The 26,387-nt window shown below is 44.4% G+C and overlaps 1 protein-coding gene across 4 annotated transcripts in view; it reads left to right on the top strand.

Annotated features, from left to right (window-relative positions):
- The first annotated feature begins 301 nt into the window (after positions 1 to 301).
- The window catches only part of ZCCHC2 (zinc finger CCHC-type containing 2), a 44,527-nt gene continuing 18,441 nt past the window's right edge, over positions 302 to 26,387 (top strand). For all 4 annotated transcript variants that reach the window (XM_054164009.1, XM_054164008.1, XM_054164007.1 and 1 more), the window contains exons 1-5: positions 302 to 1,630; positions 17,291 to 17,402; positions 20,501 to 20,577; positions 22,589 to 22,660; positions 25,817 to 25,929. In XM_054164009.1, the coding sequence (XP_054019984.1) occupies positions 677 to 1,630; positions 17,291 to 17,402; positions 20,501 to 20,577; positions 22,589 to 22,660; positions 25,817 to 25,929 (1,328 nt within the window). In that variant the 5' untranslated portion in view covers positions 302 to 676. The remainder of the gene's footprint in view (positions 1,631 to 17,290; positions 17,403 to 20,500; positions 20,578 to 22,588; positions 22,661 to 25,816; positions 25,930 to 26,387) is intronic.

The raw sequence follows: 26,387 nt of genomic DNA, 5'->3' as shown, positions 1-26,387 counted from the left end.
AGCAAGGCACCATCTGAGCACAGACGGCAGCGTGACCGCGGAACAGGCAGCCTCCGCCTATTCACGAGCTTGGCGCCGCTGCCTGCCGTGCAGCGGGCAGGACCCCAACCCCGGCTACCCCACCTGTAGTCAGGCAGTGGGGATAGGGTGTGCCATAGTCTCAGGGCCAGCCGCAGCCCCCACCGCGCTCACGGCCGCCCGACGCGAGCCTCAGCCGCGGGCGCCGCGCACGTTGGCAGGCGCGCTGACGTCAGCGGCGCCGATAGGCGGAGTACCGCCCAGTACCGCCCCCTCCCGGCCGCGTCCTCTTACCCTGCCCCCCGCCAGCAGCTCGGGCTCGGGCCGCGCCGCGAGAGACAACGGCTGCCTCTGCCGCTGCGCGCGCAGGCTGCCGGGGACGAGGGGGGAGGGGAAAGTGCTGCGGGAGCCGCAGCCGCCGCCACCGCCGCGAGCGAGACCCGCCCTTCCCCCACCCACCCTCCCGCTTGCCCGCCCACTCCCCACGCGCGCACACGCCTGGGCTGTTGCCTCTGCGCGCGCCTCTCCCGCGCCGGCAGCATGAGCGGCTCCCCCTAACCGCCGGTCGCACCGCGTCCCGGCCCCATCCCCACCGCCTGGTCGGGCCCCGTCCCGGAGCCGGACCCCGTCGGATGCTCGCGTCCCTCCTGTGCTGAGGATGCTGAAGATGAAGCTGCCCCTGAAGCAGACGAGTCATAAGGCAGCGGCGGTGGAAGAGGCGGCGGTGGCAGCAGCATCAGCTGCCGCCGCCGCGGGGCTGGGGCTGAAGGAGCCTGGCGGTGCCCTGGACTGTCATCTCCAGCTGCAGCAGGTGCCCCGGGCGCCGGCCCGCGGGGGCGCCGCTGCGGGGAGGGGGTGCGGGCTGGAGAGGCCGAGCCAGCTGCACGGCTTAGGGCCAGGGCCTGGGCCTGGGCCTGGCCCGCCGCCCCCCCCTGCCGCGCTCGCTGCGCCGGGCGGCGGCGGGCCTGGCGCGGCGGCGGCCCGTACCGACAAGGAGACGGTGTACGAGTGGTTCGGGCTGGTACTGGGCTCGGCGCAGCGGCTGGAGTTCATGGTGGGGCTGCTTGACCTGTGCAACCCGTTGGAGCTACGGTTCCTGGGCTCCTGCCTGGAAGACCTGGCCCGCAAGGACTACCATTGCCTCCGTGACTCGGAGGCGAAGGCCAATGGGCTCAGCGACCCCGGACAGCTCGGTGACTTCCGTGACCCGGCCGTGCGCTCCAAGCTCATCGTCTACCTGGCCCTCCTGGGCTCCGAGAACCGCGAGGCCGCCGGCCGCCTCCACCGTCTCCTGCCCCAGGTGGACTCCATCCTGCAGAGCTGCCCGGCGCGGCGGCCCCAAGTGGGCGCTGCCGAGGAGGAGGGGGCCGAGGAGGAGGACGTGGTGGTGATGATGGACGGAACTGGAGAGAACGGGCAGGCCAGCCTCACCGCCGCCCAGGGCCTGGGTTTCGGCGCGCAGGAGGAGCTGCTCCTGCTCTTCACCATGGCTTCGCTGCACCCGGCCTTCTCCTTCCACCAGCGGGTCACCCTGCGGGAGCACCTGGAGCGTCTTCGGAGGGCCTTATGCGGGGACCAGGAAGAGGAAGGCTTCGTTCGCCACCAAGCCCAGGTAACGCCGCGTCCTCGTCTGTTCCCGCTGCGCCATCTCATCAGGCTGTATCCTTCTCCTTCCTTCACCCACTCCCGATTTTCTAGGAGCTGAGGGCGGCCGTTTGCCTCTCCCTGAAGCCCCCCGGTGGCCCCTCCCATCTTGCTTCTTGGCTTGTTCTGTTGTTCCCCCCAGCCTCAAGGCAGTGTAGGCCCTTGCCACCCCCACAGGCAGCCGCAGGGTGCAGAGTACTGCTACGGCTTGAATTGCATGCTGCAGGCTACTGCTGAAGTTGGTATGATGCAGAAGCGCGAGTGATAACTTGACTAAACTTGTAAAAATAATAATGCTAGATAGAAACCATATGGCCTAAGAACGCGGGGCTTAAATAGTTTTTAAATGGAACCTGCTCTATTCTTTGCCCCTCCAAATGCGAGGTTTGGTCAAGGAGAGAGGCAGCAGTTGGGGGTCAGCGGCTCTTAAGTCTTGCTCTCTGAAAAGCCATGAGCAGTAACGTGGCTGAAGACGTCTGGGGAGGAATGGTAATCATTCTCCCAAAACAGCAAATTAAAATGTCACAACTGGAGCTTCTGTTCAGAGAAAAGCTGCGTTTTTCTGGGTGGCTGTCAGCAAACAGCAAAGCACATCTTGAATGCAGATGTGCCACTTGTTGCTAGAAGGTGGCAGTTACCAGGAATGAAGACTTAACAGTGAGTGGCACTGGAGCATTCTCTTGTGCAGCTGCTATGTTTAAGCAAAGGCTTTCCCCTAGTGCCTTTCATAGCCTCTTTCTTAATGAGTGTTGTCTTGAAAATCTGCCCCATATTTATGCAACCAAGTCATCGCCTTGGAGCCCTGCAGGTTTTGGTCTATAGATGGCCTGTCATGCAAAGGGGAAGAGAGGACTGGAAGATAGGTGTTTATAATGCTATTCAGAAGAGTGCAGCAGGTTTTCATCAAGTCCTTCACAGAAAAAGATACACAGCAGTGAGGGCTGCGGTTTGGGGATTTTGTTTCTAAGCTTTCTTGCAGTGTTATCCAGTTCAGCCACTCCTAAGAAACTATTCTATGTTGCCTGCCATATGAAAGGAATGGCTCCTTTTTCTGTTTGGTAAAGATGGAATATGCTCACAAGGAGTACTCAGAGGAGACGGTGATGAATTTCTTAGCTGTTAAATACATTAAGTAAATACTTGCATCATTTGAGGGCTTAAGCACATTTGGCAGATCACAAACTAGTGGGTGTAGTGCAAGTCCAAAAGGTGTTTGTTTTGGCTCATTCTTGCATCAAATCTAGCACTGTCCCAAAACGAGCCTTAGAAGCCCATCCTGTAGTGGGACAAGATCAAGTTGCAGGGAGTGCTAAGACGACTGGACACTGTTCATGCTGTGTTTCAAGTGCTAAAAAATGGAAACATACTTCACGCCTGAACCCGGCAGGAAGTTGTGGATGCTATGTCCCACCAAGTGGATTAGAGCAGGCTCTCATGAGCTAGTGGAATTGAAATCAGTTTTGTGTAGCTTTCTGGCTTCAGCCTTCCAAGTTGTGGTGGTTTTGTTTACTAAGGGAACGTTGAGAGGCCTGAGTCAGCTTAGCTGAACATGCACATCACTTACTCCCTAGTCCACACAAGACTGAAGTGGCATCTCTTTTCTATGCTGACAGGGAACAGGGGATGAGTGGATTTATCTCTGTAGTATTCAGAGGGGGTGGTGAGATCCTCGCAGATAAGACACTACAGGAAATGGAGTTAATAGCACAGACTTCCTTGGCAAAATGCAGCTGTAGTTGGACTTAAAATTGTCAGCTGCTCACAGGTTTTTGTCCTCTTTTAATCGTTGCAATATAAGTGCCTTCAGGGCTCTGCATTAGTGAGCTCAAACGGTTCGGCAAGAGCTCTGCATTTCTCTATGGCTGGGTTCCCTCTCTCGCGGTCACCCGCGCTGTGGCCATGTAGCCAGCAGCCCTGCGGCACAAGCAGCTTCCCCGCTGGCCCGTGCCACATTCACGGTGTCCTGCGCCTTTCCCGCCCTGCCCGGCCAGGTACGTGTCCCCCGGCCATTTACGTGTCCCCTGGCCACCCTGCTGCCGCGCCTCACGGCCGCAGAGGAAGTGCACAGAGCAGGCGGTTCCTGTCACGTTTTGCAATGGCTGCAGCTGGAAGAAGGATTTGAACTCTCTCCTTTATCGTTAAACAGGGACAGCTAGTTTCTGCGAGGTTGGACGGGATAAGAGAAGGGGGCCGGGACACCCCAGCCCCAAAAGCACCGTGATGGCCCGGAGGTCTCTCGCTTTTTCCGGCCTGAGGGGGGAGGGAGTGACCTCTCGCTTTGTTTGCGGGGAGGACGGATCGATCATGGCGCCTCCCCCGTGAGAGTGCAGCCTCTGTCCCAGTCCGCCCATCCCCCGCCGTGCTGGTCACGGCGAAAGGGCTGGTTCCAGATGAGACCCCTCCCCGGGCAAGGATGCGGTGGTTAATGGTCACCGCTGCTTCCCGCCCCTATTGAAGATGGCGGCGGCGGAGCCTGCTTTCCTGGTCACGTGCCCGCAGGGCGGTTTCCTCGCGGGGGAAGCGCCCTGTGTTTCATAACGGGAAGGGGCTCGGCCGGGCCGCGCTGACGCAGCGGCGTGTGGGCCCAATCACACGCCGGTCCCGCCGCTGCCCGGGGTTGGCTGGGACCCGCGCTCCCAGCCGCCCAATGGCAGGGCAGCGTGCCGGCGCGTGCCGCCCGAGGCTGTAGGCCTGCAGCGCCCTTACTGCCCTGCCGGCCTTGCGGCCCCGCCGCGCCCGGGGCTGGCCCGGCGCTGGTCCTGCAGCTCTTGTCTCGAGCGCTCGGGGTTCCGCAGCCCGGGTCTGGTCGTGGGAGGGAAGGCTGTGCCGCAAGCGCGGCCTGTCCTGGGAGGGGCTGTGGTGTGCCTGTTTCACCAAGCAGGTAACCGCGAGAGAACTTCGTGCTTCGAGGCTGCTAGCTCAGCTCTGGTCTTCCCTTCCTCAACACTCCAACGCTTCTGCAGCTTACCCCTTCTGAACAGTCTGAAGATGGTAGGACAGCTGCTGTTCACATGAGCTGTGAAATAATCTGTATTTATGGCAGATGATGATGTAAAACTGACCTACAGAGGTGATGAAGTTCACACCTGGATTTGAGCCAGGTAGTTCCTTAAGATTAGATTCTGAATTCCTATGGGCAAGGACTATCACAGTACAGTTTTGGTTGGAGGGGGCCTACAGAGATCATTGGGTCCAACCCTGCTGTCAAAGCAGGATCACTTAGGGTAGTCTGCACAGGAATGCATCCAGGTGGGTTTTGAAAGTCTCCATGAAGGAGACTCCACAACCTCTCTGGGCAGCCTGTTCCAGGGCTCTGTCACCCTCACTGTAAAGAAGTTTCTCTTCATGTTGAGGTGAAATCTTTGATGTATAAGTTTGAACCCCTTGTTTCTTATTACTGTGCACTGCTAAAAAAAGCTTGGTCCCATCCACTTGACACCCACCCCTTCGATATTTATGCACATTGATGAGATTCCCTCTCAGTCTTCTCAAGACTAAGTAGCCCCAGGGATCTCAGTCTCTCTTTGTAGGGGAGATGCTCAAGTCCCCCAGTCATCCTCATGGCCCTCTGTTGGACTCTGCAGCAGTTCTCTGTCCCTCTTAAACTGGGGAGCCCAAAATGGACACAGCGTTCCAGGTGTAGTCTCACCAGGGCGGGGTAGAGAGGTAGAAGAACCTCCCTAGACCTGCTGGACACACCCTTCTTGATGCATCCTAGGATCCTATCGGCTCTCTTGGCCACAGGGTCACCTTGTTGTTCCATGGAGAACTTGCTGTTCACCAGTACTCCCAAGTGGAGCTGCTTTCCAGCATGGCAGCCCCTAACCTGTACTGGTGCATGTTACTCCTCCCCATATGGAGGACCCTGTATTTGTCCTTACTGAACTTCATGAGGTTTCCCAGCACCCAGCTCTCCACCCTGTCCAGGTCTTGTTAGATGGCTGCATGGTTTTGAATATAGCATATCTAACAAAATGTCTTGTATTGAGGTTTCCAGGAGCTATAAAATTGAGCTGTAATGAGCGGCAGAACTTGAGAATGTTACTTGCAAAGACTGTGTGTGACTTACTAGAACATACAGCAGTTTCCTTTTTTTCATAATTGGGATTGGATCTGGGTAGTCTGACTGATCTCCCACTAAAGTTGTTTCTTTTTGGTCTATTTTAATGATCCTTTAAGAACTTAACAGTTCTTACTGATACATTTTAACAGATTTAGCTGGAAATGTCTGGAAAGATGAAAACCCATAAGAGATAGGACTATTGGAGTGGGATGGGCAGAAGTAGGATTGCTTTATAATTGCATAAATTTTGTTTCTTTAACAAAATGTTCTACTTCATACTATTTGCAAATTTTTAATTAGAGGTGTACTTTCTGATAACATTTTCTTAGAAAAGACTAATGAGTCTATTAATCTATGCAGAATATGAATTTTAAATCTAAAACTGAAGTGTAAGAGCAAATCAGCAGCATTCACATCTGTATTCCTAAAACAAGTGCAAAGAGTCTGGTTTAAGTAACAGAACACACAGGTTAATTCTTATGATGATTGTATTTGTTTTACTGAATGCATCAGTATCAAAGCTGTTTGGCTTTCTTGCTTATCTTGCTCCATCCAATCCAAGATCTGAGATCAGAATGCTAATATACAGAAGGAGGTCTGAATATGAGCTAGCATTATAAACATGACTTGCATTAGACACTGGAACATTTAATCAGGCATACTTAACAGTAATAGAACTAAGGTTCTGTCGAAATAAGCAATCTCCTGGAGAAAATGGTTTGCTGAATAGGGTTATAATTAGGTGGCTGGAGGATTCTTTACAGAAAAATTCTCTACAAATAAAGGGAAGGTTTCTGTTTACAGACTATTTTTCTTACTAGGTTTCTAGTTATAACATATTTCATGTGCAAATTAGAAGAGTGCTTTTATAATTGATCTTCAGTGACTTGCCAGCAGACAAGGTAGTAGAACTTAATTTTAGACTCTTAAAAGCTCCATCTGGGAGAACAAAAACACAGGCAGTCCCATTCTGAAGCTGCAGTGTACTCTTTTCAGTGTCATGGAATTCAGTGTAAGGAAAGGTCTGTCTCTAGAGTCTAGTTTAAATAAGAGACAGATTTAAAAAATGTCATTTTACTCTTGGTGAAGGTCCAGAAAAATATGAGTATTTTACATACATTGATGTAAAAAGTATTCCAGTTCCCTCTGAACCTTACACCCTCCTCTGTGAACCAGAATTTCTCAGACTTCAAACAGGTCTTAAGGATTGCCAGAAACATTACTGGAAGTTTTCTGGAAAGGAGTTCATAACTAGGTAAAAGACAAGGCCTAAAATGAAAAGGCTTTTGTTTAAACTTATGTGTTAGTGCTCCTGGAAATTGTGGAGTAAACTTTCAGTGCTTTCATTTATTTGAGTCACTTAGCTCTAAGTAGGAATTGTTAGGACAAGACAAATACGCAGCCTTGCTCAGTCCCATTATACCAGGGTTAATGAACCTCTTGCTGTTTTCATGCCAGTTTCTTCTCTCATTTACTAAAAGAGCACAGAGGACATTGAAAAATATACTCATGACTTCCTAATGCTTGCCCCTTAGATTACTGTTGTTAAGCTGAGATCTGATGTTGATTTATTCATAGATAGCTTAGTCTCACTGGGCTTGGAGTGCCAAGGACTCTCATCTCAAGAGCTGCAGAAAAGGATGCAGACAGTAGAAGTAAGATGGCTGTATCTATGAAACCACTGAAATCTGTAGGGTTCAGTTTACTTAACTCTCTGTCACCTCATTTACCTGCCAGTGTCTGCATCTAGCCGTGGCTGTCCCAGAAAACGCTACTGTTGATTTTCCATTAACTATGGTTAATACTAAATGGTTATTTTTCCTCCAAGACATGGCAAATTTCTGTAGTATCCTTCAAGTCTAAGGGTTTATGTTTAGAAAATAGAACATGTGGAGGACAAGCTTGGAGATTTGCCTAAAAACTACATCCCTTCATGAAGCTTCTTGCCTTTCCTCAACCTCTTAATCTCATCCTGGCAGGGAGAAAGGAGTAAAATAATAGCAAAAGGGGATCTAATGCCTTGGGAAAGTGTCTTGAGAGTGAGATAAGAACATGACAGAGATTTTCTGTTATTCAGAACTGCTGTACCTGATGCATTACTTTCTAAAGCATGCTGCTTAAACCTATTGGGTTCAAGAAATGGACAAAATGACACATTACCCTCTGCTGGTAGGTAGAAGTAGTAATGACCACACCTTCTCAGTAGTAATTGCACTCCAGTGAGCCACTCTTAAGGGGCATAAGTGGTTTAAATCACTTTAGGCCATTGTGAGAATAATAATCTTTTGAATCAGTCTGAACTAATACATCGAAGTAATTTCCTTTTTATTCACTTAACAGACAATTGTAACAATGCTGAAATTCTGCAAAGCAGCCAGCTGGCAATGCACTAACATCTGAACTGTTGCATTGCTGCCCTTAGCTTAAAGTTTTTTTATTTTGTCATGGGCTAGCTGGGTTGGACTGAAACTGGGGGTTTTAGTCCAGCTAAAACCTCAGATGTGTGTGAGACTTAGATGAAGTGTGTGCTGGGTTTCTAGCAAACACAATGTGTGGTATTCCCCAGCGCTGTAAATCATTGCTGACACGTCTGGTACTTCAGGTATAATTGCCACAGACCTTGATAGCTGAAGTTGTCAGTTGTCAGCTGCCTAAGAGGTTGATAAGCCCTTTGTTTCAAAATTATCATGATTTTACAGTGCTCCAATTTAGTCAGTATCTGATTGCTGAAGCTGTCATATGGTGTGTTTTTTCTCCCCTCAATTAGCTGATATTTTTTTCAAAAGGTTTCTGTCTCACAGTGTTTTGTTGCTGCCTCTTACAGGTGAGCTCTTAAAATAGTTTCACTAAACAAATACATCTTGGGCCACATTTTCTCTATGCATTCCAGCTTACTAGATAAGAGGTAGTAGGACAGTTGCATGCTATCCATTGAAACCATATGTTCAGCCAATAAGGCTTTTCTTTTCATATTTTATGGAATTTTTTATCTGGTCACAGAACCACAAAAAATGACTGACATTGGCTGGGACCTTTAAAGATCATCTTGTCCACCATATTCATCAGCTTAAGCAGGGCCACCTACAGCCAGTTGCCCAGGAGCGTGTCCAAACAGCTTTTGAGTATTTCCAAGCGTGGAGACTCCACAACCTCTCTGGGCAATCTGTGCCGGTGCTTGATTACTGTCACAGTGAAAAAGTGTTTCCTGATGTTCAGAGGGAACCACCCATGTTCCAGCTTGTGCCCATTGTTGGCAGGGCCTGCCACTGGCACCACTAGAAAGAGCTTGCTTCTCTCATCTTTGCACCCTCCCTTCAAAGATATATGTATACATTTTTATATGTATGGGTCCTTTTCTGCACAGCAGCTTTCTAGCTGCTTGGCACCACCTTGTGTGGTGCCTGTAGTTGTTTCTCCCCAGGTGCAGGACTTTGTTTCCCCTTGTTGAATTTCATGAGGTTCACAGTATCACAGTATAACTAAGGTTAGAAGAGACCCCAAGGATCATCAAGTCCAATCTGTCTTGACAGACCTCACGACTAGACCATGGCACCAAGTGCCACGTCCAATCCCCTCTTGAACACCTCCAGGGACGGCGACTCCACCACCTCCCTGGGCAGCCCATTCCAATGACGAATGACTCGCTCAGTGAAGAACTTTCTCCTCACTTCGAGTCTAAACCTCCCCTGGTGCAGCTTGAGACTGTGTCCCCTTGTTCTGGTGCTGGTTGCCTGGGAGAAGAGACCAACCCCTTCCTGTCTACAACCACCTTTCAGGTAGTTGTAGAGGGCAATGAGGTCACCCCTGAGCCTTCTCTTCTCCAGGCTAAACAATCCCAGCTCCCTCAGCCTCTCCTCATAGGGCTTGTGCTCAAGGCCCCTCCCCAGCCTTGTTGCCCTTCTCTGGACACGTTCAAGTGTCTCGATGTCCTTCTTAAACTGAGGGGCCCAGAACTGGACACAGTACTCAAGGTGCAGCCTAACCAATTACTTCCCTGCACCTGCTGGCCACACTATTCCTAGTGCAGGTTCCTGTCAGTCAGTTTCCCCAGCCTGTGATTCTTTGTGGAAGTCAGCAGTGTTCCTCTGGAGGTTGATGCTGCATGTGAAAAGATAAGGTAACAAGGAAGCATTTAAGTTAGTTGTTGACTGTGGCCGAAAAAGACATCATTTCATAGATCTTTGTGGTCTTAGACCTTGAAGCCAGTCCTGTGCTTACTCTTGTAGGACAGCTCCCTGCAACTTGCATCAATCAGGCAGTGCCATTGTGTAGTTCAGAGCTTGCAAACTGAAGTAGAACTTGGCAGCAGTGTCAGTTGTGTTTAGTCTTGATCTTGCATTTGTCCAGCAGCTTATCCAAGACGAGTGGATTTTTTTTGTGCTTGAGACAATCTGCTACATCCACAGTTGTCAGTACTAAGACCCTTGAAGCATTGCTGCCTTGTATGTTTGCATTTGTGACTATTAAATGCATGTGCTGGTTTTCTATTTCAGGTGGTAGGAATGTTCTATCCTTATGTCCAAGCAACAGTAACAGCCAAGTGATAGAGTGCAGGTAGAGTTGTACACAGCCTTGAGTAATGCTTTGTCTTTGCTACTGTTGTCATCGAGAGGAGGTTCAGCAGCACACAAATGCATGTGCAGTTTCAGCTGGTTGTTGCTTCTCAAGAGGTGATGTTTGTGCTGACATAGCTGTATCTCTCTATATCACCCTTGTGAAGCAATGGGGTAGTAGCTTGTAGGGACTGTTTAAGCAAATCGTAGCTTTGGTCTGGCACCACATCTATTAATTATTTTGACATGAGTTGTATTTCTGTAAGGTACAAGTGCTGTAATTGATAACTTGATTAGACCTTGACTCTTCCAAGATGCTGCCTTTCACCTGGTTTTGTTAGCCGCTTCCCACTTGTACGTAAATGAATGAGCTGTGCCAGTTTACATCTGCACAGCCTGCCAGGCCAAGTGGTGCTGTCCATAATAGCACATTTACTGAAGTCTTGCAGAAAAACAAGCTTTCGTATTCGGGCACGTAGCACTAATCAGGCTGTCCAGCTGCTGTAAGCAGGTTTCCCTTGTTAGTGCCCATCAGAACGGATGCATCAACAGTTCTTTTATGAAAGTGCACTGCAAACATCAGAAGACTTATGTGCATCAGTCATTTGCACATGATGGTTAGTAGGCTATCCAATAACAGAATTCATTACATATTGCCAATCCAATACCAGCATGACATCCATGATCATCCATGTATGTTAATAGAAGGCAGAGTTTGGACGTCTGTCATGTGTAGACTAGCTGAAATTTACTCATTCACGTATGTTGCTCATCAGGAGCAAGATCCATTTAAGCAGGATGGCTCTCCACATTAGGCTTTTGGTGCTTGTCTTTAGAATCCTGGGAAACATCTCAAGTAATAGTTGTTTTCTTAAAAATACAATTCTTGCTCTCAGCCATATGAGGAAAGATGTCTTGGATACAAACCTCTGGTCTAGATTGGGAGAGCAGACAATTTTTAGAGTGCACTCTTCACTAATTGTAAGGAGAAATCCTCTAGCTCAAAGGTCTGTGTGACTATCAAATTATTTATCTGGCAACACACATTTCTCACTTCAGTGTCTGTTAAGCATCATAAGAAGCACCATGAGCTGCAAAGGATTCTTGTATGTGAAAGCCTTACAGTGGTAAAGGCTTATGCAAGGATGAACCTGTGTGGTATGAATACATTTTATTCATTGTCAGGAAAAGACTAGCACAACTGGCACTATACAACATAACTGTTGACAGGAACTCCTCTGCAGTGTACCTAGCTTTTAAGGACTTGTATTTGTGGTTGTCTGGCCCCTCCAAAGTCCCTTAATATTGGCCCTCCAGACTGCCTTGACTTCCAGTCACTTGCATGCTAGAGGTGTCTGCTCTGCCAGCGCCACTTGTATTTTAGTTAGTTGTGAGTGTTTGATATAGGACTGTTAAGGTAGCTAACACCACATGTGAAGAGTTGTAAAGCAGCTTAAGATAGGATCTAGAGCTGGCACAGAAACAACCCTCACATGCTTTAAGCTGTAAGGTAAAGCTATGTCTGCCCTGAATTACCCTGCTGTCTCCCTCATGCATTCCACTAGGTATAGTGAAAGCTACCATTCACAGAATGCATAGTCCATATTGCTGGTTTGATATTAGGACTTAAATACAGTTTGAACTGGTTTGCAATTTAGAGGCAGCCTTCAAATATGGATGTAGTTTGCCTGGTACAGAATGCTGCCATGGACAGAAGAGTAACCAGTTTAGAATAATTATCTGCAAAAAGATTTGAACACTATTTTACAAAGATTATTTCATATGGTAGGTGAGAAGCAGTTTTCTAGTATTAGGACGTGTAACAGCTATGCTTAATGCTTCTTTGACATGAGCTGATCACAACTCTCTACAACTTATTACTTATCACTCTCTACAACTACCTGAAGGGAGGTTGTAGATAGACGGATGTTGGTCTCTTCTCCCAGGCAAGCAGTACCAGAACAAGAGGACACAGTCCCAGGCTGCACCAGGGGAGGTTCAGGCTAGATGTTAGGAAAAAGTTCTATGCAGAAAGAGTGATTGCCCATTGGAATGGGCTGCCTGGGGAGGTGGTGGAGTCACCATCACTGGAGGCTTTCAGGAGAAGACTTGATGGGGTGCTTGGTGCCGTGGGTTAGTTGTTTGGGTGGTGTTGGATTGGTTGATGGGTTGGACGTGATGATCTTGAAGGTCTCTTCCAACCTGGTTTATTCTATGTATTCTATGTATTCTAACTTGTATTTGAAATAAATTCTGTATCTGCACCTCTGTCCTAAAATCTGCTTAGAATTTCTTAGACTACTTAAATAGGGATTATTTATTTGAATAGACTGCTATTTATTTTCCCATTAATCAGAACAGATAGCCTGACTTTGAATGCAAAAGGAGCCCTGACTTTAAATGTGATTTGTTCTAGATCCATTTATGAATTTAAAAACAATTGATTATGATGGAAGCCTGAGCTTGTTCCTTAAAATGAGTGAAGCTCTGCCTTCAGCTCTTAACACTGATTCAGAGGTGGAAAAAGACAAATGGAATATTTTGAGAGCCTCTGTCAGAGTTAATCCAGATGTCTGTTGTATGCAGTGTGGAAGAAAGGTATCAAAGCTGCTTTTGGCAGACTGCATGGCTGTAGTTCAAGGAAGACCTTACCTCTGCCAGAGAGCTGACATTGATCTTCATTAGAAATCTTGGTTTAGTTGTTTGACTTCATGTCAGGGAGGCATTCACTCTTACACTGAAATAAGTGCTAAACTTGTTAGCTTATATAGTTTGGACACAGCCAGTTAAGCATAGTAGCAGTGCTTTTTTTGGACAGTCTTAAAGGAATCAGTTTTAACAGGGTAATTTTAATGCTCACATGCCAACAGTTTTGTGAATAGTGCATGACCAGGAGTTAACACTTAAAAAGTGAAGTACTTGGGCTTGGTTGTGTCCACAGTTGTTAAGAAATATCTGACAAAACAATACCTGTGGGAATGTTGAGTGGATCTGAGTGGCTCTCACCAGAATGTGTTTGTGGGTTGATTATTAAAGCTAAACTTGGGTATTTGCTAAAGCTGTTAAAAGGCAATCTCACTTACCTACAGCTATTTTCCTTTCTTATTCCAAGTCTGACAGTACGCTCACAATTTGTTAGATGTTTGAAGCATGAAATGGTGTTTTGATCCCTTAAGTTTGCTGATGTTGAGTGACCAAGGCCTGGTGTGAATTTTATCTTGAGGGAACAAAACATGCTTTGTATTTGAAATTTGGTTGTTTTGAAACCTGAAATTAGTAATGCTCAGTGTAGAGCACAAACTGTACACTGATTTAGATGGAACAGCTAAAATGCCCTTCAGTTCCTCAGACCATTGGTAATGCTGTCTAGGGGTACATAAATGGTCACTGGCTAATTGTGTACTGCTGTTAATGTGAATGTTCAAAGTCAGGTTTACAGTATGCCCCCAGCAGCCTTGGTGTCTGTCTACCTACTGGGTCCTAATTGAATTGAATGTATTGTTAGGAGTTGCCATGGTTTGTAACCAAGTATAGATGATAAAAAGCTGGAGTAGTAAGATGAAGTAGTAAGATGGAGAAGAGGAGACTCAGTGGTGACCTTATTACTCTCTACAACTACCTTGAAGGGAGGTTGCAGACAGACGGATGTTGGTCTCTTCTCCCAGGCGGCCAGTACCAGGACAAGAGGACACAGTCTCAGGCTGCACCAGGGGAGGTTCAGGCTGGATGTTAGGAAAAAGTTCTATACAGAAGGAGTGATTGCACATTGGAATGGGCTGCCTGGGGAGGTGGTGGAGTCGCCATCACTGGAGGTTTTCAGGAGGAGACTTGATGGGGTGCTTGGTGCCGTGGGTTAGTTGTTTGGGTGGTGTTGGATTGGTTGATGGGTTGGACGCAGTGATCTTGAAGGTCTCTTCCAACCTGGTTTATTCTATGTATATGTATTCTATGTTTAGCTGTCAAATCTGAAGAATTTAATGGAAGAATTGACAAACTGCAAGAGGATTTTGATAGGGTTTTTTGCCACTTCTGGACTTCCTCATTCTGGTCCACTTGTGACAGTCTTGGGGTCTTCTGTAGCAAACAAGATAGCTAGTCGTGGCCACTGCTGCACAGTTCCCTCAGGGGAGAAAAATCACACATTCTGGCACTTTTCCTGGAATCTCAATGCTTCTGTATTCACAAATAAGAGTACTGTCTGAAGATGTATATTTGCCCTCTACTTATCTCCTATGAAGATCTTTCAGTGGAGCAATACTCCTCATCCTGAATGAGAGGAACGGACTTTCACCCTTCAATATCCATCTACTCCAGAAATTGTCCCTTTTCTCCCAGAGGAGTTTGATTTTTTTATAGCACTACTGAGAAGATGGGTATTTATTTACCTTCCAGTTTTCATGCAGGCCAGTTGCTAAACATTTGGTGCCTTGAACGGCTTTTAATTTGCTTGTTTTGGAAGATTTTCCAAGAAACACTACTTTCTGTTTTGGCTTCCAGTGCTTAATAAAAAAACTGTATTTGGTTGATTGGCTGTGCTAAACAGAGAACCACCTTCTGTTCCACTCCACTTGGCTGCTGTCGCTGCCATCAATGTGGTATTTGCATATTGATGGCAGTTAGGTACTTAGTAAGCTCGTGTATTACGCTGCTTGTTACAGGTATATAGAGGTGCATCAATTAAAATAGAACCATAGAATTGTTCTGGTTGGAAAAGACCTCTAAGATCTTTGAGTCCAAGTGTCAACCTAACGCCACTATGGCCATTAAACCACGTGCCAAAGTGCCATGTCTACACATTTTAACACCTTCTAGAACAGTCTATTCCACCATCTCCCTAGGCAGCCTTTTCCAATACCTCACTACTCTTCCAGTAAAGAAACTTTTCCTAATACTCAATCTAAACCTGCTCTGGCCCAACTTCAGGCCATTTCCTCTTGTTCTGTCACCTCATACTAGGGAGAACAGACTGACCCCTCCACCCTCCTACAAGCTCTTTTCAGGTAGCTTTAAGGAGCAAGAAAGTCTCCCCACATGCTCCTCTTCTGCAGACTGAACAATTCCAGTTCTCTCAGGTGCTCTTCAACAGGCTTGTTCTCTAGACCCTTCACCAGTTTCATTGCACTTTCTGGACACGCTTCAGCAACTCAAGGTCCTCCTTCTATTGAGGGGCCCAAAGCTGAACACAATATTCAAGGCGCAGCCTCACCAGTGATGAGCGCAGGGGCACAAACCACATCCCTGCTCTGGCTGGTCACACCATTCCTGCTGTCAGCCTTCTTGGTCATTTGTGCATGCTGCTGGCTGTCAACCAGCACCCCCAGGTCCTTTTGTGTCAGACAGCTTTCCAACCACTCTGTCTGAAGCCTGTACCACTGTGTAGGGTTGTTGTGACCCAAGTGCAGGACCCAGCACTTGGCTTTGTTAAACCTCATAAAACTGACTCCAGCCCATCAATCCAGCCTGTCCAGATCCTTTTCAAAACCTTCCTACCTTCTAAGCAGATCAACACTGCCACCCAATTTAGTGTAATCTGCAAACTTGGTGAGGGTCCACTCAATCCTCTTGTCCAGATGATTGATAAAGATATTAAGCAAGACTGGCCTCATTACTGAGCCCTGGGGAAACGCCACTAGAGACTGGCCAACAAATGGATTTCTCTCCATTCTCCACCACTCTTTGGGCCCAGCCAGCCAGTGAGCTTTTAACCCAGCAAAGTGTCCACCCATCCAAGCTGTGTGCAGCCAGTTTCTTTTGTGTTTGGCTAGGATAGCCTTTGGGCGTGGTGGGATCCTGGAGGATGCATATTGCAGACTGCAGCCTGATTGTCAGCCCTTTTACCAAGTTTCTTTTGGCAAGCACTTGAAGGAATTTTTGCTCCTGATTCTCTTTCCCATCCCACTGCGGGGTGGGGAGGCAGTTGTGTGACTGCCTGTGTGGGGCTCAGCTGCTCGCTGGGCTTAACCCACAGCAATAGATTAATCCGGAATTTTACTAGTAACTTCCAGGATTTCATACTTCTTAGTGACTAAATCTTTTTAAGGCAATCTGTCATTTTTTTTGAGGTATAGAATTACTCTGTTCAGCTGGCAAAACCAGTATTGTCTAAAGTCATTGGATGTTTTAAAACACTTCTGAATTTTTGCTTGATGGGTCAGTTTGTATTTTTAACAACATCTGGTCATTGAAGGACATATGCATTGGTATAGTAATGATTTAATTTGGGACAAATTCTATAGGCTTTTGTTACCCTAGAGATACCACTTAAAGTCTGTACTGCTCTGTATTTTTCTCCAGTTTATCATGAGCCTAGTTTGTTCTTTCTTCAGTTACTTACCTATGTTATCTGTGTTGTATGCTTTCCTGTTCTGTTCCTCCTTATGCACTGTATTACCAAGTAGTAATTCTTGACATAGAGTTTTTAAGTCTACATGCAGATGTGGAGAGAGATCAGCTTTCTCTCTCCATTTCTTTAATGGAAGAAAAGGTGTTGGTTGCACCTGGTTACATTCTGAATGCTTAGTTAGTTACAGGTGCATGGATTTAGCTATTAGGATCATATGTCCTGATAGACTCCAGTTATTCATGATTTCCTGAATGGAAGAGGTGATAGGCTGAAGATAATTCATGGCATGAATATAATTGCGAAGAGTATGTTTAGACTTCAGTGAGTGGATGACTTCACAGATGAGTAACTGAAAGAGTTTGTTCTAACAGTAAATTAGCACTGAAGTTCTGAGCTAATGATTGTGAATTGTACAGCTTGAGGTACTCTGAAGGCACGTGATCACATTGTCCCACTCTGTTCTGGTTTTAAAATGTCAGTGAGCACTGAAGGTTAGTAAATAGAGAAGTGGCTAATGACCACCTTTTCACTGCTGTCAAGAATTTTGGTGTTTTCCCCCCACAGAATAGCAAATAAAGAACATTTTTTTGTTGTTAGTATCTGCTGTTTAAAGCAAGCTTTTGATAACATGCATTCTATTAAGACATTTTCTTTCCTTTCTCAATTTAGAATGACTTTTCCCATGGCGACTGCATGTCAGGCAATGAGACCAGTTTGCTAGAACGAACCACAGCGCCTCATGATGGAGTACCAGTGGCTTCCCATAGACCTCAGCGAGAAGGTATGTTGTCCCAAGTTTCTTTTGGCAAGTACTTTAAGGTTGCTTGGAATGCTAAACTCTGCTTGGAGTTAGAGAAATCTTGCATCTGTCTTGCTGCTCATCTGAATGAGAAACAGTGGTGATTGCTAAATGTATCTTCTCTGCTGCCTACTTGGTATTTTCTTTATTATAACACGTTGTCATTCTTGCTAGCTGCTAGTTAGTAGTGTCTGCATGCATGAAACTTGATTGCAAGGGGGCTCCCTCTTGACAAAAGAGGTGATAGTTGGGAGAAGAGAAAATTAATGTGATTGTACTAATAGTGTTTAGGTTGTTTGTCCTTTTAAGTAAAACTGAACATGAAGGCACTGTGAAACTGGATAGCTTTTGCTCCTTGATTCAGTTGTATTTGATTAGTCTTAAAAACAAGCAAAGGAAGAAAAACTACTCTTTTAGGGGGTTTTAGTTTCCATGGAAGTTTTGACTCTGTTGGAGAGAATGAGAACAAAGCTTCAGAGCATAGACAGAACTGTTCTGTGCAATTGTCTGCACGGTTTCTTCTCTTTGAATAAGTGAATATTATTGAAAACAGACTTAGTCTTAGCCTTTATTCTCCAGCAAGATTAGCAAATTAGTTGTATACTCATGCAGATAGTGAAGAGCTGGCAAGCTGAGAAAACTCTCTACTGTGGAGATACAATTATGCTTTGAAGGTAGGCAGTTGGAGAGTTTCAGTTCCTTACAAAAAAATCCACAGACAGATAATGGTAGACTACAGACAACAAACTTGTTTCAAATCTGATTACAGAGTTCAAAATGTTCATACTGACAAATCATAACCACAAAAGGGAGACTTTCTTTAGCAACCCTCTTAAGTAGCAGGAGCATGGAGAAGTTGAATAATTGAATCTAGTGAAGAACTTAAATGTTTCTTAAAGTTTGCATTATGCTACTTAGAAATTGCTGTGAAAGATCAGAATAATTTTGCTACATTTGCTGTATAGGTATGTGGTAGAAAGATAGATTTTAACATTTTCACTACACTTAGGATGGAATTGGTGTCATGTGTACGTGCTTGATTTGGTCCTTCTGCATTCGTGCTTTGTGCCCAAAATGGATGTAGAGGTGTAAGATGTTTCACTGGCTTGGGCTTGCATATTGCAATATTTATTCTGGGGCTAGCTCTCATAGAATATTTAAAATAAGATTGTGGAAAGAGAATTTTTAAAGTGATCTGCTGAAGCTGTGAAACTAAAGCTGTGCAGCAACAGCCCTGTAGTTACCTGCAGTACCACTTGTTACAGCAAAGCATGCAACAGCAACAAACAATAAGGTGGCTGAAGGTACTGCAGTGTGTAACAATTTCTTTACGCTTGAGGACAAATACATTGAGCATGTTCAAAATTAACAGCCTCATTAGAGAAGAATCTTGTCTGTGCTTGTTGATTGTATTAGTTTCCATAATAGCATATGCTAAATATATGTATGTAATGAAATGCAATTTAACAGCTGTTCACAGTTGCACTTGTGGGAGTAAACTTGTTAATTAGTTTATGAATATAAGCTCAGCTGATGGTATCAATTTTAACACTGGCTATTAAGAAACTCAACTGCATGAAAACTCATGCCATAGTCCCTGTTCTAACAGACAGGTTATCTGTTTGGTTTTTTTTTACTAGGCAGGTAAAAATTAAGGTCACTAAACACTTGCCTTTTCATGGTTATATTGATCTATGTAATTGTCTGGCATCCTTAGCTCATCTCAGATTTATTTGTAATAATTAATATTCATTAATTGATAAAAATGAACTGATCATCTAATGCTCTAACTCCAGGTAGAGGGTTACAGCCAGTGTACAGCAGCACACTCAATACTTGTCAGTCTTTCCATTTAAAAAACTGGAAGCTGTAACACTATCACTAGGCATGTATGCTGTCTTATTATTCCTCTTAAGGACATTTCCAATACCTGGATGTCTTAGAAATGGCATCTTTGATGGAGAAAATACTTTGTGTAACCTCAAAAAAAATCATGAAAGGTGTTTAAATTAGATTAAATGGTTAACCAGCTAATCTTCAAGAAGAGGCTTTGTAACATATGCTTGTAGGAGGTTGATTTTTACATTACTTGTTACATTGTTGTTGTGAGTAATTCCCAATATATCCCATATAAACATGCAATTAAAAATTGGAAGGAAAATTTTAGATGGTAACACCATCCACCTCCTCTCCCCAAAACCTGAAAAAGCTTCAGAAGTATTGGAAGGAAGCATTGATGGTGTAGGGGTGGTTGAAGTGTTTTCTTAAATCAAATTTGCACATACAAAAATGTATTCATGCTTGTAAAGGAATAGAATTCTGGTGGTTTCTTATCACAGAATAGCAGGAAAAGTGAAAAAGCCTATCTTGGCTACAGTAGGCTTCGGGCCCTGAAAGCCATATGATGGTGCTGCTGACAAAGTCACAGCCAGAACTTTCCTATTGCTGAGTACAATAGACTATGGGGAGGGGATGTTAAAGTAGCTTGTACTTGAAAGTACCTTTCTTCCATTCCAGTTCTCTTCAATTTACTGATACTCTTGACAGTACAATTGTCGTAGCCTTCTGCTTCGTCTCTGCATTTTCTGTTTGCTAACACTCATTTCTGTCTTCTTCAGGCCTTCCCCAAGTGTTTCCTTCCACCTAAGTGCCTTTCAGAAATGTGGTTCTTCTGCCTTAGTTTGCTCTCATTACTACTGATGTTTCAGAAATTTGGATGTGGAAGGCACTGGCTTTTATCAACACTTGTTACTTCTTGGAGTAAAGACACAATTTGACTTCTTTTTGTCGTCTTTTCACTGATAGTGGTTATGTTGTTGTATTTTTGTGACTTTGGTCTAAATAAGCTTTTGGGTAATGCACAAATTCCCATGATTTGCAATGAAGGAATTGTGGTCAGGCCAGAGAAAGACTTTGTAGAGAACAAGATTCCATCTGCCACCTGCAGTTCGTTGTAATAAAATAACCTCTGAAAAAGAGTGGAGTTGTGTGAGTCAGTAAATAGCATACAGTGAGTCTCAAAGTGGCTAGATGGCATTTTCTGTCACTTTGGCATGTACAATAAGGTGTTTTTCTTTCAGCTGTACACATTGAGAAGATAACCCTGAAAGGAGTACCAAGAAAAAGGGCTGACAAACATTTGGAGTACACATTCAAAGTAAGCAAAGTGTCCAGTATTTTAAAGTAATTGTCTTCATGATACCTGTGTATGGTGCCTCTTTAGAGCTTGTTTCAAATACCTGCTCAGAAGGCCAGTTGGAAGTAAATCAGTCTGCAGAGCTCCTTGGAATTATTCTAGAATTCTTTTGGATTCTGTGTGCAGAGCAGTTGTTTTATGTAACTGTGGGCATAAGTTGGGAAGGTGTAAAACATGAGGCATAGCCAGGTGTGTGACACCATGTTAGAAGACGTGCCTTTTGCTGACCTGCTGTAAGCATTGCTCAAGTGCCACAGGAGAAACAGGTCTTGTGTCTGCAGCTGTGTGTTTCTTGGAGTCACATGGTCATCTCAGAACATTTACTATAAGAGGATGGCTCCTGTGTTTACTGACAAAACTAAGGATTGGTTTGTTGGTTTGTTTGTTTAAGGTTAAAGAAAGAAGCTACAAAATGTCAACAAACTTGAAGGCTGCCTAATAGAGTCTTCATGTATTATAATAGCCAGAGGCCACATACAAAACAATTATGTGAATGGATTTTAAACAAAACTGAAGCATGGCTTGTTACTACATTGAAAGAGAAGCTTTCAGGATTGAGGTTTGGTATTAAAGGCTGTAGGTGTTAAATAATACCTGCTAAAACCCTTGGTGGTGATGTCCTAATGTAATAAAAGTAGCAATTTTCTTAGTAAGAGCTGACTAACAGTGTGAGTCAGTTGGCCAGTGGGTATGTTTCTGGTAGGGTACCTTTGTTTCCCCCCCAAAAAAGAATGTTTTAGATCAAACATTGCAGCTGGCTACTTGACATAGGTCATGGGAACTCTTTGAAGAGGCAAATTTAAAATGCCATTTTGAGCTGAAAACTGATACATTGGTCATTATACCGATAGCTTGATACTTTCTGAATGGATGTGAGTTTTGCCTCTTCTGCTGTTACTGGACACTTGAATTGGTTACATTGAGTAGGAACAAAAACCATATCTGAAGGTGCAATTTGCAAAAAATTCTCCACTCTCTTGCTGAGGCAGTAATGTAGCCTTAAGGCTTAAAGGTTAAGCTGCCCAAGTATTTTAACCTTATCATAGATGTTTTATTCAAATAGGCTGTGAAATGAGCACTAAGTAAAATATGGTGGTAAGTAGCAGAGGTCTGTACAGAATTGCCACATGGATTATTAATGTTTCAAGTCACAAAAGCATTCTGGAAATTCAGCGTGCAGACAGATTTGACCTCTGGCCAAGCTTTCTTTTACTTCTCAAAGTATGCATGTGAAGGTGCTATTTTACTGCTTGCATGTTGTGCTAGAGCTGAAATTTTATAGAAGCATAGACCAAACTGCTGTCTGATTCTTGAGCAACTTCTTCAGTGACTTGGAGTACATTTAAGACTTGTATCCTACAACAACTTCTAAATGCCCATGGAAGATTCAAGCCTGGGGCAGAGAAAATTATTTTCTAGATACCATGAACAAAGACATATTTTTTTATATATATATTTGACTCTTGCTAATAGACTAGAATAGAATAAACCAGGTTGGAAGAGACCTTCAAGGTCATCGCGTCCAACCCATCAGCCAATCCAACACCACCTAAACAACTAAACCACGGCACCAAGCACCCCATCAAGTCTCCTCCTGAACACCTCCAGTGATGGTGACTCCACCACATAGCCTTGAGAGGTTAATTCAGTTTATCTGACCTGCAGTCCTTTTCTGTGGTACCTGGGTTTTGCAGTTACTGATGCATCTTTGACCCAAGCTTTCTGCTTGGCGTCTTTCCGAGTCAGTAGGTCAGGAGTCTTCAGGGACTTCATTGCATTCACCTGACTTCGGCCATACTGCCATTAGCCAAAATTATTACATGTCTTTGGAAAAGTCTGTTTTGGCTGGTATTCACTCATCTGCAAGTGCTAACTGTTGCACTGTGATCATCAGATTCATGGAAATGTTAAGATCAGCTGATGGATTTGGATGAAAACAACTTTCCTTATTCTCTTTCCCTTCCTTACTTAGGTAATCTGGTCCGATCTTTCGGTAACGTGTGTAACAAAAACACACCAGGAGCTTCAGGAATTCCTGCTAAAAGTATGTATTGAAATACAAAAGTAGTGTTTACACACCAGAGTTATAACTCCAGAAGCAGCCTAGGAGAGCTGTGATTTCTGGAGTATAATTACAGAAACAAAAGCATGCTGCCGGATTTTTGTACTTCACAATTGTGTTAACTATTTAAATCGTGGATATTGTGGTGAAGTAGCTTGACAGATGAAGCAGCTCAGCAGAATGTTTGGAGTGTTTCTCAGCAGATTCTATCATCTGAAATTGCTCTTACGGTTTTAACTGAACTACCATAGAATCATAGAATGGTCTGAGTTGGAAGGGACCTTCAAAGGTCATCTAGTCCAACCCCCTCTGCAGTAAGCAAGGGCATCCTCACCATATCAGGTTGCCCAGAGCCCTGTCAAGCCTCACATTGAGTATCTTCAGGGATGGGGCAAACCTGTTCCAGTGTTCTACTACTCTCATGGCGAAGAACCTGTTCCTAACATCCAATCTAAATCTCTCCTCTAGTTTGAAGTCATTGTCCCTCGTCTTACCACTACAGTCACTTTCCGTCCTTCTTGTAAGCCCCTTTCAGGTACTGGAAGGTCATTGTAAGGTCTCCTTGGAGCTCTGTCTTCTCCAGGCTGAACAACCCCAGCTTCCTCAGTCTGTCCTCATAGCAGAGGTGTTCCAACCCCCTGATCATTTTCACAGTCCTCCTCTGGACCATAAAACTATCAGATGAGTTTTTGGTATATCCCACAGAGTTAATCTATTGGCACAAGCACTGCTCATTTGCTTATTAGTGTCCTTGTTAGAACAACCGTACTTACCGCTCTATCTTACGGGATCCTGTACAGCTCTGGAATGAGTGTTCAGCTGCTGCCTGCTTCCTGTTGTCCTACTTGTAAAGATGAACACCAGTTTCTGAAATGGACCCTCTGTTACTCTAGGAGGAGGAGCCAGGAAAACAGGATCCAAAATATTGCTTAACTGTACAGTTTGATGGGCAGCCCTCCAGATGTGGGGCTTCTGTGTGCTGGCTTAACTGCTCCAGTGCAGCCTAGATAGAGGATGGCCGAATAAGAGGAAGACAACAACAGTATCTTACAGGCTTGCTGAGGTGTTCCATGAAGAATGTGCATAGCTGAAAAATACATTTGGTTTATGTTGGTTTGATGGCCATAAGTAGAGGAGAAAAAGAATTCTTAAATAAAGCCAGAGAGAACTTCTTTGCTTCAAAAAGCAGTGTAGAAGAATGAATGCCATACAGTTCACACACACTTGCATTTTGGCTTTTAGTTATTCTTATTTCCACCCTGCATGGCATTGTTAAGTAATAGGTTCAGTTTCCTAGGGACAGAAAAGAATGGTCAGAATACTTGGTAGCAAATTCTAAGATTGTGGGTGATAGGAGGAAGATAACTGAGAAAATGGTTTCAGAAGAGAAGCATCAGAGGAGAAAAACTAAGATAGTAAATGGGGTAACTTGGATGCTTTATATTTAAAGAGCACCTTCTGTTAGGTGGCAAGCATAAGAAGTTCTTTGCATGTGGGAAATTGCCCACATATGTGGAGGAACTAATAAGATTGTAAGCAACAAGGCTCATTACCTTAAGTTAAGATAAGTCAAGCACCTAATCTTGGATTCATGTAACTGAATCTTTAACTACAGAAGGAATTTAATTCCTTTAAATGAAAGCTGTAAAGAAGTTGTGGTTGTTTCCAGAGACCAATTTAAGTACAAAATACCAGGACAGATGATTTGCAATCACATTGATTCTGCAGTAGCTTTTTGGTACTTTTAATAGTGAGTAATTCTTGGGAATTCTTAGGTTCATAGCAAAGCTAAGGTGGTCGGTTAAGAAGAACTATCAGCACTTCTTTCTGGTTCTGTATCTAAAATGCTTCAGGTCCTATAGTTCTGTACAAACCTAATACTAACAGCACCTCTCTCTCTGGATTCCAGAAGCTCCTTATATGCATGTTAGACATAGTATCTGTTTAGTAGTAGCACTTCATTCAATGAAATAATTAGTTAGCGCTTTGCCCTTGTACGGTTAGCAGAATGTAACAGCCAGTTGGCACTGTGGACTGGGTGTATTCCAGATATGCAGGAAGATGATGTTGCTCTAGTTAAATTACTTAGTGCTGTTGATAATAACTGATGGCAGATGTTCACCAAATTAGCAGTAGCTTTTGGCTTTAGGAAAAAGCATTTAGGGGCAATGGGTGCGAGCTGGAGCAGAGGAGGTTCCACGTGAACTGGAACAGGCTGCCCAGAGAGGTGGTGGAGTCTCCTTCTCTGGAGACACCCTCCTGGATGTGTTCCTGGGTGACCTGTTGTAGGTGATCCTGCTTTGGCAGGGGGGTTGGACTAGCTTATCTTTTGTGGTCCCTTCCAACCCCTAACATTCTGTGTGATTCTGTGTTCTATGGCAGTCCATTTTTAATTGCCCCAAAATGAAAAGGTTGGGGTTTTGTAAATTGCAATAGAAATGAAACATTCGATCAGCATTGCAGTACTTAAGTATGTTATTCTGGTAGTCATAAATGTCAAAAATCTTTGCTCTAGGAAATGTTTTTCATTCAGAAAAGGATAGAAATGTATTTTTGCCATCTGATCTGGAACATCAGAAAATCTGGCTTTTTAATACCAGCACTGGAAACACTTACAATGAGTTTTCATAAGAGGTGTCAGTGTTAATAGCAGCTGGAGAAGGACTTGCTGTTGATTCCAACATTGCTCAGTGTAGTCTAGTATAACTGAAACTTTCTACTCCTGTTTCTTTAAACCAAGTTATTCTGGCTAAGTGCTGATAGTGAGTACAGTGCATTCAGTCCTCCTTGGTAATTTCTTAATGTTATTTTCAGCCTTTTTGCATAGGAAAGATTTAAAGAAATCAAAAAAGGCTGTAAATGACTCTGGAAAAAAATCCTGGTATTGGTAAATTTCAGGACAGGGTTCTTTTGCATAGACTTTTAAACTGTATTACACCTGTATTAGACAGGAGGATTTACAGCCAAGTGTTTCTTTAGCAAAACTAAATTATGATGATTTATTGTATCTTTGGTTTGTAAATTACCTTACTCAAACTGGAACAGTCAGGTTTCTTGTTGATACCAAAAGGCCTCAAGATTGATGGTGAACAAATAGTCTGTCAGTTACACAATTTTTCACACTAACCTTTTTCTCAGCTCCCAAAGGAACTGTCTTCTGAAGCATTTGACAAGACTATTTTAAGAGCACTAAATCAGGGCTTTCAGAAGAGGGAAGAACGAAGGCATGCTGATCTTGAGCCCGTAATCAGGTGAGTATTTCAGCAAATAACCTGAAATGTGATGGAAGTCAAACTAGGTGACTTCGAGAACCGATGCAAGTTCTGCTGCTTAAATAGAGTTTGTGAAGAAAATGGAAAGGCAGTGATAAAACAAATACTCTTGACTCTCTTCTTTAAATTGAGTTAAACTTTAATGGGTTGTTTTTGAAGAAGTAGTTGCTCAGTATTTGTCCTGAGCAGCATTGTACAGCAATGATCTGCAAGGATCTCTACCTCCATTACACAAGGGTATATTTAGAAATACTAGAAACAGTAACTCAGAGTGCATATGTTCTAATTTTATGACAGGATAGGGTAATGGAATAGAATTTGGGAAGAGTAAACAGTAATACTAAAGCATGTGTATAAAATTAAATGTAGCTCACACATTTATAATGGTGCATAGCTCATAACCTGCTCCTCAGGGATGAGAGAGCTTGCTGGGATGT

This window comes from Dryobates pubescens, chromosome 9 (assembly GCF_014839835.1).
Source record: "Dryobates pubescens isolate bDryPub1 chromosome 9, bDryPub1.pri, whole genome shotgun sequence".
Classification (NCBI taxonomy): domain Eukaryota; kingdom Metazoa; phylum Chordata; class Aves; order Piciformes; family Picidae; genus Dryobates; species Dryobates pubescens.
The sequence above is the reverse complement of the archived record's forward strand: the minus strand, read 5'-3'. Positions and strand labels throughout refer to the sequence as shown.